The 13244-nt window shown below is 35.3% G+C and overlaps 1 protein-coding gene across 4 annotated transcripts; it reads left to right on the forward strand.

Moving 5' to 3' along the window:
* LOC126713659 (alpha-1,4 glucan phosphorylase L isozyme, chloroplastic/amyloplastic) lies at positions 1-12906 on the forward strand. 4 transcript variants are annotated; one of them, XM_050413483.1, is made up of 15 exons: positions 3-352; positions 2171-2409; positions 2497-2598; positions 3550-3726; positions 3831-4106; positions 4455-4726; positions 5246-5363; positions 5455-5946; positions 6116-6268; positions 6678-6806; positions 7423-7659; positions 8522-8598; positions 11445-11631; positions 11874-12074; positions 12468-12906. In XM_050413483.1, the coding sequence occupies exons 1-15, from the start codon at positions 127-129 to the stop codon at positions 12582-12584; spliced, it is 3003 nt and encodes a 1000-aa protein (XP_050269440.1). In that variant the 5' UTR covers positions 3-126; the 3' UTR covers positions 12585-12906. The 4 variants fall into 4 exon arrangements, 3 of the variants coding, with proteins under 3 accessions (XP_050269441.1, XP_050269442.1, XP_050269440.1); XR_007651393.1 differs by lacking the exons at positions 11445-11631; positions 11874-12074; positions 12468-12906 and adding exons at positions 10717-10856; positions 10978-11232 and having other exon boundaries at positions 1-352; XM_050413484.1 differs by lacking the exons at positions 11445-11631; positions 11874-12074; positions 12468-12906 and adding exons at positions 10717-10754; positions 10978-11232 and having other exon boundaries at positions 1-352.
* Positions 12907-13244: the final 338 nt, after the last annotated feature.

Below are 13244 nucleotides of genomic sequence, written 5' to 3' on the forward strand. Positions count from 1 at the left end.
TGTCTCTCTCACATAAACAGTCTCTCAGTCTGTCTCTCTTTTTCTTCGAGTCAGTGATCTATAAGTGAGTGATGAGTGAGAGGGAGTGAAAAAGAAAGAGGAGAGAACAGATATAGCAAATTCGCAATGGCTGTTTCGCAATTCTCAGCAGCAACTTCGACCGGACGATCAGAGGCATTACTAATTCGGTCTGGATTACTCGGTGGTGGTTTGGGTTCAAGAGGCAGCAAATCCAAGGTGTTGTTGATGAGGACATGGATTTCACGGCCTGTCACTGTCAGGCGGTCTTTCTCTGTCAACAGCGTCTCCAGCGACTCCAACCAAACACTGAAGGATCCGATCACTCAAGAAGGTCTCTTTTCTCTCATCTGCAGCTTTCATTTATTAAAACTTTTATGCTTTTCAGTTTCAGATCCTTTTTTATTTGGTTGTGTTTCAGTATTTAGTATTATTTTTAAGAGAGAGAGAGAGAGTGTGTGTGTGTGTGTGAAGGAAAGGAATAAAAGTGGTTAATCATACAACAATGCTAGTAAAGACAGTAAGCCGTTTGGTACGTTTGTTTAAACATGTTTCAGTTTTTTGGAAAATACGCGTGACTAAAAAAGTGTTTAGAAATTCGTGTAATACTGTTTAAAAATTGAAATCATAAGTTTAAATACATGCACCAACAAGTCCTAAATTTCACAATTTGTTGACGTGTCAAATTGTAATGAGTGCAACATCATTTTCACTGGATCATCACTGACATCGACATCACTTTTATCGTATAGTAATCGCAACTTGACACATTAGCAGCTGTGAAACTTGCAGAATCTTAATAAGAGTAATGCTACATGAGCTGAGTTGATGATTTTTTATTCATTCTTATCTAGACTTATCTAGACCCACTATTGACATCAATTTATTACCTATCATTGACATCTTGCCACCTCGGTAATTATGAAATATTTTTTGAAATTGTTGTGACTCTAGACTCTAGTTACTGTAATTTTAATCATGCATTTGATTTTGATTCAACTCGAGGTGGAAAGCTGTCTTTTGCTTGGCAATAAAGGTGGTGTTGGTGGGCTCATGTGAAAGTGATTGTTCACCCAATACAACTTACCACCTCAACAAATTTGTGAACAAAAAGTGCGCCCCTATAGACTTTAGTCATTATTAGGTACTCGTGGATCAATGCTACCTTTTCCATCACATGAATGATGGGTCCCATGGATTATAGATGAGAACCACTTTTATGTGATAGGAAAAAGGAGGAGTATGCTATGGCGTAACTAATAATATCTAGGGATGGTGGTTAATTTTTGTTTATGAACAGAGACACGCATTCCATACAAGTTTACAAGGTCAGGTGGATAAGTAAATAGCTGCAGAGTAGTGCTCCTACCTCTCACATAATGGCGGGTCCTATGACGCAAAGGGTTTTTAGGTAGGACCCACTTTTGTGTGAGAGGAAGGAGTATGCTTTTGTTGACCTAATAATTTATCATGATGGTGCTTAATTTACTATGATGTAAATGATGGCAGCAACCTTGCTTACTTGTATAAGGCATTTCTCTCATGAAAGTATCTGTGAATTTTGTTTCCTCTACAAAGCTATGCTTGGTATGTCATGTATGGTCATTTACATTTTACCTTGTTAGCATTAAGAAAGGATTGGGACTCACCAGTTGTTGGGTTAGTACCTCAAATCTATAGAAAAATAAAAAGTAAAAAATCATGCTATTTGATGATCTCAATTATCTCATTCCGATCAAACTCATTTGATGTGTCTATTCAATTGAGGATGTTTGGGTCAAACTCATTTGATGTGTCTATTCAATTGACGATGTTTGGGAAAAGGAGTTTACGGGTTAAATGAGTGAAAAATCAACTAATTAAGTTGAATCATTGTTATGTTGAGCTACTAAATGGTGCACATTAATTGGTGCGTTCGGATCCTTTTTTGATGCTGACATGGAAATACGTGATTGGTTGTTGGAAATGTGACATACCTCGTGTGTGTGGTGTCCGCTGGAGAGAGAGAGAGAGAGAGAGAGAGAGAGAGAGAGAGAGAGAGAGAGAGAGAGAGATTTGGAAGGAGATTCCTCTATGGTTTTTATGTATTATATTATAGTAGTTTTGGCATTCTACAGCATAATTAATGGTTGGCATTTGTATTTTGGTTTAGAGGCTTCGACTGCTCACAGTTCATTCACACTAGATGCTGCATCCATTGCCTCAAGTATCAAATACCATGCAGAGTTCACTCCATTATTTTCTCCTGAGCGGTTTGAGCTTCCGAAGGCTTTCTTTGCAACTGCACAAAGTGTTCGTGATGCTCTCATTATAAATTGGAATGCAACATATGATTATTATGAAAAATTGAATGTAAAGCAGGCATATTATTTGTCAATGGAATTTCTACAGGTTTGTTATGTGTCTTCTGCATTGATTCCCACAATTTATTATTCATTTTTATCATTTTTTTTGCTCCCTAACATTTTATTTTTGCAGGGTAGAGCACTGTTAAATGCAATTGGTAACTTAGAGCTCACTGGTGCTTATGCAGAGGCTTTGAGAAACCTAGGACACAAATTAGAACATGTGGCTATCCAGGTCAGGTGCTTTTTTATGGAATTTCCTTTCACTTTAAAATACTTTGTTATGGATTGTTCATTGTCGATTCTGCATAAGTTAAATTCTGTGTTTTTCCACAGTGTTTTTTGTTTTCTGTTTTAAATCTGATTCTAACCAACTTATTTGTCAGGGTCAGGAAAAGCCAATATATGCAACAAAATTAAATGGGTATTTGAAAGTTATAGTGAATCACAGCCATAATTAAATGAAGTAAAACAATAAAGCAAGTCACTAAAATTACTATGCCTAAGTACTCTAATGTAATGGAAACCAGGACTATATATCAACTATCATTTTACATGATTAAAATTAATGGGGTCTAACAAAGTCTTTGTAGACAAGCTTAAGATCACAAAGTGTAAATATAATGATAACTTCTGGGATTAAACCTCTAATTTCATTGCCTGGAAGTGTGACTTCAGCAAAAGAAATTTCGTATTAGTTTAGATGTTTGTTTAAGTTTGATTTCACCAATTCTTGTTAATCAATACCAGACTGAAACCAACCAAAGAGAATCTGAAATTTTAGCAACGGGCTCCTTAATCCTGGATTCCCAGTATTAGAAAACAGATGATGATTATAGCAAAAGAACAATTCTATTTTCTAATAAAACTTACAGGTGTAGTTGTTTAAAATAGGAATATAGTCTTGGTGATGATTTTTAAAATTGTTTACCTTATCAATTAGAAAGTTCATGGATAATTTTTAATGAATGTGATTTTGATACTAAGCCTTGTTCCTGTCCTACAAGATTTTCTTGCATTTGCAAAGCATTCCCTAATTGCTTTGAAGACTCTACCACCTACCATAGCTACTAATCTTGAATATTACCTTGTCTGTCATTATTTATCTAAAAGCATTTTCATGAAAACCAGTGAATCTTTGTGTTTGTGTCATATCAGCTAATTTTATTTGGTTGACTAATTGTAGGAGCCTGATGCTGCACTTGGTAATGGGGGTCTTGGGCGGCTTGCCTCCTGTTTTCTGGACTCTTTGGCAACATTAAATTACCCAGCCTGGGGTTATGGACTTAGATACAAGTATGGTTTGTTTAAGCAGCGAATTACAAAAGATGGGCAGGAGGAAGTTGCTGAAGATTGGCTTGAGGTATGCTGAATACCCTTTCTTTTCTTCCCCTTCCAAGTGCTTAATTTAGCACATTAGCATTATGTCTTACTGGTTCATTATTTTAAAGTGGTTTCTCCTTGTAGATGGGCAACCCTTGGGAAATTGTGAGAAATGATGTCTCATATCCTGTCAAATTCTATGGCAAGGTTGCTTCTGGATCAGATGGAAAAAGACACTGGATTGGAGGAGAAGATATAAAGGCTGTTGCTTGTGATGTTCCCATTCCAGGATATAAAACTAAAACCACTATCAATCTGCGACTTTGGTCAACCAAAGCTCTGTCAGAAGATTTTGACTTATATGCTTTTAATGCTGGGGAGCACACCAAAGCATATGAGGCCCTAGCAAATGCTGAGAAGGTCTGGTTGGATAGTCATCATTGCATAAACATTTTCCTTGATTTTTTGACTACTATAAGTTCACGTCTCTTACATTTTAACATAAAAAATAGTTTGGGGCCATACATGTGCTGGAGATTCTGAAAATTGGGTGATAGCATTTGCAGTGGAAAATGTTAGGTCTTATCTTATTACCAACCTGATACCCAGCATCCCTATGCTGTGTCTCTTTTCAAATTGTGGGTGACTTGACCACCAGTAATGCCTATTTTTGGATGCTTTCTTTAATTTCTTTAATTTTTTGTTTACTACTATGTTAAGTGATGATTGTAGAAAGATGTTCTGTGTAATGATTTTTTTCAACATCAGATTTGTTATATACTCTACCCTGGGGATGAATCAATGGAGGGCAAGATCCTTCGCTTGAAGCAACAATACACTTTATGTTCAGCTTCTCTCCAAGACATCATTGCACGTTTTGAGAGAAGATCTGGAGCAAATGTAAGATGGGAAGAGTTTCCTGAGAAGGTTGCAGTACAGATGAATGATACACACCCAACTCTCTGCATCCCAGAGCTGATGAGAATTTTGATAGATTTGAAGGGTTTAAGCTGGAAGGAGGCCTGGAATATCACTCAAAGGTACATTCAATGACTGTTCTACATGCACACACTTTGCTATGTTGATTGTGCACTGTACCAGTGGTGGTAATTAGAGGAATTATATACTAGTAAATATTTTTATGGTAATGAAGTGAATGAGGGATACCAGATCATAATTAGTGGAAAATTTTCCAATGGGTAGTTTTGGGGATTGCTTCACTTTTTATATTATTTTTTTAAAATTAAAAAATTGCGATAGCTGAAAACTAATGCAGATCAGATTATATAAGAATAGACTTTTTTTTTTTCCTAGTCTACGTGCATGCTGTAGAAGCATGTCTACGTGCATACACATGCACTCCTAGATTCTAGTTGGTTGTCTTAACCCATGTTTCCATCCCAATTAAAAAAAAAAAAAAAAACACACACAGTCTACGAGATTCTTTGAATGTTTTCTAACTCTCTATTTAGTTTTTGATGCATGACTGAATATCTTTGCTTAATACAGTTTCAAATTTAGTGACTTCTGTTTCTCACATTCTGCAACCTGTTTTCTAGAACTGTAGCTTATACAAATCATACTGTTCTTCCTGAGGCATTGGAGAAATGGAGTTTAGAACTTATGCAGAAACTGCTTCCTCGACATGTTGAGATTATAGAAATGATTGATGAGGAGGTAATGCTGGAATATATACACAATTAAAACCTTTTTTACCTTTGGAACTTATTTATGTTTTTCCTAATTCCTACCATTCCATATTTTCCAGCTTATTCACACCATAATATCGGAGTATGGTACAGAAGATTATGAATTGTTGGAGAAAAAATTGAAGGAGATGAGAATATTAGAAAATGTTGATTTGCCTTCAGCCTTTGCAGATTTATTTGTTAAACTTAAACCCAAGGAAAGCCCTGTTGTTGTTCCCAGTGAGGAACTTGAAAATTCAGAAGATGCAGTTGACCCTGTTGTTGTTCCCAGTGAGGAACTTGAAAATTCGGAAGACACAGTTGACCCTGTTGTTGTTCCCAGTGAGGAACTTGAAATTTCGGAAGACGCAGTTGAACCTATTGATGAAGAAGATGGATCTGAAAAGAAAGTCACTCAGGAAACAAAAATGGAGTTGCCAGAACCAGTACCAGAACCCCCAAAGAGGGTTCATATGGCTAATCTCTGTGTAGTGGGTGGTCATGCAGTAAATGGTGTTGCTGAGATACATAGTGAAATAGTAAAGGATGAAGTATTTAATGCATTTTTTAAGGTACATATATCAATAGCTTTCCCCCCCCCCCCCCCCCCCCCCCTTTCTTTGATCACAATGCAATACAGTTGAATGATTCTAGAAAAAAAAATGTGGTTATTTTTAGCCAATGTCTACAATATTGTGAAACATGCTCATGTCATTGATCTCTACCCTACAATTTTGGCAGTTGTGGCCTGAGAAATTTCAAAATAAAACAAATGGGGTGACACCAAGAAGGTGGATCCACTTCTGCAATCCAGAATTAAGTAAAATTATAACTGACTGGATTGGCTCTGAAGACTGGGTCTTGAATACTGAAAAACTGGCAGAGTTACGAAAGGTAATCCACCATAACCAAATTTCTTGCTTGTAGATATGTCTCATCAATGGATCATAAGTCTTGACAGCACTTGGGCCAACTGGCCTTGCTTTGTCTATGTCTTTCCTAATCTTAATTTAGCTCAACTAGGCTCTATGTCTTTTCTTATCTGCCTTAGTAAATGTTGCTTGTAAGACTTTTAAGTCTCTATAATCTAACATTTCATGCTTTTGGAGTAAAGTCATCTTCTTTGTTTATTCATGGGAACTCTCCAGAATATAAACCCTGGATTTTAAATTTCCAACCATATTCTCTATATATTTTGCTATATATGAATGCATAAATAATAAGTGTATGGTTAATTGTTTTCATCTTGCTGCTCCCATGGTACCTATAGTTCCTACTAATCTGAGTACTGTGACCATAATAGTTTACAGATAATGAAGATCTCCAAACCCAGTGGAGGGCAGCAAAAAGGAACAATAAGTTGAAAGTTGTATCATTCCTCAAAGAGAGAACAGGATATTCTGTCAGCCCTGATGCAATGTTTGATATCCAGGTTATTTGCTTGCCCTTGAATTCTTCTCTTACTCAGATTGTGATGAAATTGTGGGAATAAAAAAGATCAGACTAGATGAAAGTAAGAAAATTCAGGAAATGAGTACAAGTTATGTAAACTTCCATAGGCCAACTGTAGATGAAATCTCAAGAAAATTAATGATGGGATACATAAGAGATTATATCCAAATGCTCCAACCAATGCTTTAGCTCAAGGTTCATGTTGTTAACTTTTTTTTCATGGACCGTATTAAAGTCTTGCAATTTTTTTTTTTTTTCCTTTTTTTGGCTAATTTATTGCCTTGCAAAATAATGTGTGCTTATGAAGGCTTGAAGTTAACCTAAGACTTGCCAACTTCTAAGTCAGCTTGGTGCATGGTTACTAGTTTGTTACTACCACCAAATTTCCTTCCCCAAGTTTCTTAATTCAGTGTCTTTTCTTTTGTTTTTTTAATAACTAAAAAATTCATTTAAAAGGGAAGAAACAAACACAGGCTGCTACCCAAGTACACAGGAAGTATATAATATAAGGAGAAGGCCGAAATCTTTTTTTTCTTCACCCATCCTATAGGTCACTTTTTATTGATGAACCATAAAATGCATTTTATTATTCTTAGGTGAAGCGCATCCATGAATACAAGAGACAACTCTTGAATATCTTGGGGATTGTTTACCGCTACAAGAAGATGAAAGAAATGAGTGTAGCTGAAAGGAAATCAAAGTTTGTTCCACGAGTTTGTATATTTGGGGGTAAAGCATTTTCTACATATGTGCAAGCCAAGAGAATTGTGAAATTTATCACCGATGTTGGAGCTACAGTCAACCATGATCCTGAAATAGGTGATTTACTGAAGGTATGGGTGGTTTGATGCTAAATCTTGTTAAAGTATTTTGTGAACAGTCTTCATACATTGGATTTCTGTCAAAACGTTAGCTGTAACAATTCATGCTTAAGAACTTGGTAGACTCTTAATTACCACAATTCTTACATCATGTAGTTATCATTGTTTAACTGGTAAGTTCACTTGCTTTTTTGACATTGATCAATATATAGAAATTTCCTACCTTAGCTTCCTTGGTGCTTTGGTGTCTGGGTAATCAGTTATGGTATCAACGGGATACAAGTGAGTTGCTGCAATGCCATGTTATAAAAAGGTATTTAAAGAAAAAGAGACCTGAGGGTTTAGAATAAGTTAAAGATGTAACAACATGTGCTGGAATGAGAGCATGGGGAAATATACTGTTCTTGGATTTTCAGTTTCAAATAATTGATGCTTTCCTAAAAGTACTAATATTTAATGTTAAGATGTTGAACATTGTTTTCTTCAAAAAATATCTTCTCTACAATCTTTGATTAATTAGAAAATTTTCACAAGACTGATTTTTAGGTCAGCTAGAGAATCCATCTTTCTTCGTTCTTCCCTTGTTGGGTGGAAAGGATAGTACTTTGGCTAGTACTAAGGTATCCTTTTTTAATCATTGGTGGACCATAATGAAATAAAAGAAGGATTCTTTTGATGCTTGAGAGGTGAGGTACTATGTGTGGTCAGGTTGAACCCTACCTGCAGCTACATATATGCACATTATCGAATTTTATTGATTTAATTGGATGTTTAGGAAAAACTTACTTTTTTGAAATGTTTGTTAATTTCTCCCTAATTACAATGTCACAATTGCTGTGTCACTAACCCAAATACTATTTTTTGATTATATTAGGTTGTTTTTGTCCCTGATTACAATGTCAGTGCTGCTGAGTTGCTTATTCCTGCAAGTGAGCTATCACAGCATATAAGGTACTTCACTTTTCATTCTTAATATGATTATGTAGCTTTGTCTCTTGGTTGTGTAATTTTACTTTTGCTGCATATGGTAAATGATGGAATAGAATGGGGAGTCCGTCTCAAACTTTTTTCCATTTTGTGTTTGAAGCAGATCATTAATGTTATTAATTTTGAGTTAGGCTGGCCAGAATATGGCCTGTTTTTAGTAGCCTATGCTTTATTTAGCGTAGTCAAATCTCTCTAAAATTTGGGCCCTGAAATTGATTTTGGGATGAGCCTAAAGCTAAAGTTATCAGCACTGTACTGACCTGGCAGTTGAACAGGCTGAAGTACGAACTCACTGTCTTTTCAGTTTAATATTTTTATTTAACCAGATATACAATAAATCTGGTTGTAGAACTGGATTTTAGCAACATGCTTTTGTGTTTTGTTTGTTTTGTTTTGTTTTTATTTATTATTTATTTTTTGTTTGTTTATTTGTTTGTTTTTATTTTTATTTTTATTTTTATTTTTATTTTTATTTTTATTTTTATTTTTAAGAATATTGTCAATTAAACCAGTTGTTGAACTGGATTGAACTGATCACATTGAAAATTATAATTTGTCTGGGATAGAGCAAAGGACTCCTCTATAGTCTGCTCTACCTGAATTGGGCAAATTGGATGTAGTAATTTTCGTGGTGATTTGAACTTGAACCTCATGATTGAATTAGATGAGGCAGTATCTCTAAGTCATAAGAGCTTCCTTAGTAAGATATGATATCTTTTTATTGAAATGGGTTTAAGTTACACCTGGTGTAACTTCATAAGAACTACACTTTTTTAGACCTCATCAAATTATTAATTTCTATCTGCCTTCACTAATCCTGGAATTCTTCACATTCTCTCTCTAAACTCCACCGCCTCCTTCTCCACTGTAAAAATAGGAACTGGGTTTTACTTGTTACATTTGATTGAACTGAGCTTGAATTGCTTTAAGAGATTCTGAACAAAATGTTTCGCCTTTTTCATGGCTTTATCTGGTTCCCAGAACTAGTTCATGAAAGAAGACTTTTCCTTTTTGAGTTATATGGAATTATGTTTTCCAGTGGAATTGATTTCGTGGATTATGAGAATTTGTAGGAATTGTTGTCCTGCGTGAAAGAAGGTGGAGGTAAAACAAAAGTTTTGTTTTTTCTGGGTTTTTCAATGATAGTGAATTATATATTTTTCTGAATTCTATGTATTGTATTGTATGGGAACAGAAATGATTATTTGAAAAAAAAAAAAAAAAAAAAATCCCCATGACATGAGAGAAATAGATATGGAAAATTTGGGTTTTATCAACTCTTTGTAGTCAATCTTTGCATCTCAAAGACATTTCTCCACAGGTTCTATATACTTTCTAAATGGATTCCACCTTCTAGCATCACCAACTGCCTGGGCCAAATTATTAACTATTTAATTTGGATTGCTAAACACCCCATAGATCCAAAAAATGGTTTCTAAAAGGCCGTAAAATTACAATTTGGGGAGGATTCTGACATATTAGAATTTTTATGTGCTTAATTCTACCCAACCTTTAAAGTCTCTTGATCAAAGTTGTCCAAATACAATGTTGAAAGACTAGCATGTATACAGTTCTTATTCAAGGAAGAAAAAAAAAAAGAGGACATTACCATCAAAATCATAGATATAATATGGACAAAAAAAGGGCTGAAATGGTGGAGCTACCACCTACCACAATGAACTTTCTATTTTATGCAACACCCGTTATGGCTTATGTTTCTCTTCTGTGATCATCGTCTGCAAATAACATTGGTTTGTTTAGAAAGTGTACAGAACCTGTGGAGAAGAAGATGAATATTGATATGTCCAAGAATTAGGTAATGTGTGAAATAATAACTATTTATTGCTGGCATGTGTTTTTGACCATTAGATCTAATGGTAATCTATGGTCTAAAAAAGGTGTAACTCTTGTGAAGTTACATCAGGTGTAACTTGAACTCATCTCCTTTTTATTTATTAATTTTTGCATATACTAATAATTATTGATACTTTGTAATAGAGATTTGTTATATTTAAAAAATCAGTGGCTTAATTGGTGATGCTAAGGTTGAACTGGTTGTACTGAAAACTGACCCTTTCTCAGGTTGATGCTCGATGCGATTATGATAACTATTGCTTAAGGTGGTCCTGATATTTGTTGAAGCTGGGTTTTGATTGAAGTGCATTGTGCAATGAAGCTATCTATACTTTTTCTTTATCAATGTTGTATGTTATGTTTGAAAGGTATAGATGAAATGTAGGAAGCACGGGTAATGAGTACTAAGGGTTTGGGTTTCTAAGATTTTGTGAAATGTTTATTCAAGGTATTCATCAGACTGATTCCAGTTCTATGCTACTGATGCAGAGTATAGTTCTTTCTTCCGTCAAAACCTAATATGTTCAGCCCTTCAGTCGTAACAGCAAAACAAAGCCAATGAATAGGAGGCCTGTGGGTTTATTTCTAGAAGTATTGCTTAGTACTGTTTGGAAGTTCCAGTTGCAACAATGCCAATTCTGTACAATTAGAATACAGCCTTGGAATATGTACTGTAACATCTACAATATTTCTTTGTAGTTGCTGGGAATAATTATTTGATAGACCTTTTTTTCAGAACCAGAAGTATATGTGGTACAGATTCTCAAGCACCTTGTTTGTTATTAGTTTTCATATTTTTCCATTGTAAAGTGACTTCTATAAAAGCGTAGTGAGCATGTGTGTGTGTGTGTATGAAAGCAAAGAACAAATTTTCAAAGTCTTATGTATTAGTTAGCTGTGTTAGATAAAAATCTCAGAAAACTGACTCTTCTCTTTTTTCTCTTTCCTCTGTGTAGTACTGCTGGGATGGAAGCCAGTGGAACTAGCAACATGAAGTTTGCAATGAATGGTTGCATTCTGATTGGGACCTTGGATGGGGCGAATGTTGAAATAAGACAAGAGGTTGGAGTTGAGAACTTTTTCCTCTTTGGTGCTAAAGCTCATGAGATTGCTGGGCTCAGGAAACAAAGAGCTGAGGGGAAGGTATGTCCCTATAATTACAACTGAATCATTACTTTTGTTGTTTTGGTACTGAACCTGTCATATTGTTTCTACCACATAATAATGATTGCTGGGCTGGTGGGTTAGTTGGTGAAAATTTCACCACTTCTCCTGATTTTAAAAAGAAATGAAGTATCGAAATGAGAAAAAAAGAATTGTTACTTCAGTTGTTCCTGTCTTGGGCACCCTCATTGATATTTGACCTTGCTGAACTCTTGATATAGTTTGTTCCAGACCCACGTTTTGAGGAAGTCAAGGAATTTGTCCGAAGTGGTGTTTTCGGATCTTACAATTATGATGAGCTGATTGGATCTTTGGAAGGAAATGAAGGTTTTGGCTGTGCTGATTATTTCCTTGTTGGCAAGGACTTCCCCAGTTACATGGAATGCCAAGAGAAGGTTGACGAGGCATATGGAGATCAAAAGGTGAGTTATATTTGCAGTTATATGTGCATGCCTATATGGTGTGGTGCAGAAATCTATGTGAGCACCGTTCATGAAGGACGTTTTTCATTCACTGGGCTCATTTGAATATGTATTAGCTTCCATCTTTGGTATTAAATGACTTTTTTGAATGTCAAATGCTTGTGTGACTCATCTGTCAATTATATTTAACTAAACTTGTTTTATACGTACAATTGTGGAATATTCACAGAAAATTATTGCAAATATTTGGTGGTTGTTCATGTTGCTTTTGGTAATATAAGAAATGCAACAGGCATTGGTGTATAATCTGAAGGCATTTATTATTATTATTATTTTCATTCTAATTTGGTTTATGTTATTTGTGCCTAATATCTGTGAATGGTGTTGATTCAGAGGTGGACAAGAATGTCAATCTTGAATACGGCGGGTTCATACAAGTTCAGCAGTGATAGAACAATCCATGAATATGCCAAGGACATATGGAACATTGAACCTGTAAAATTGCTGTAGAAGTGATATATTTATACCATGGTAGAGAGGGTCTTCGCACAGTGATGATGGAGTAAGGTGTAATTCAAATAAATGTGTTATGTAATAAAAAAAAAACGAAGTATTTGGTTTACTTTTGTGCATAAAAGTGGTTCTAGTCGAAGAGATATATTTATACCATGGTAGAGATGGTCTTCGCACAGTGATGATGGAGTAAGGTGTAATTCAAATAAATGTGTTATGTAATAAAAATAAAACGAAGTATTTGGTTTTACTAAAAGTGGTTCTTGTTTACATTGCAACTTTGCCATTGTTCAGCAATATGTTAAATAACTTGATCCTCTGTCTTGACATGGACATGCTGTGAATTTCTTGTATAAAGGTACAAACTTCAAAGCCTACCAACTAGTTGACAGTCATGCCTAGACTAACAAGCTGACATCGGTTGTATTTTAAAATCTTATCGTTGAAATTTTATTGAAGATTTAGATATTTCTGAGTCTTCTAATATGAGGTTGATGTTGCAATTGCATTACCTTACAGGTCAGGGAAACTTGTCCCGCCCCTTCTCTGTCTTGCGGAGCTCTCCCCTACAGGATCCAATCCCCCCCACCCCACTCTATCTAGCAAGGTCGAGCCGCACGCTTAATTTAAAACATACAATATAAATAAAAAAATGGC

This window comes from Quercus robur, chromosome 2, assembly GCF_932294415.1.
Source record: "Quercus robur chromosome 2, dhQueRobu3.1, whole genome shotgun sequence".
Lineage (NCBI taxonomy): Eukaryota > Viridiplantae > Streptophyta > Magnoliopsida > Fagales > Fagaceae > Quercus > Quercus robur.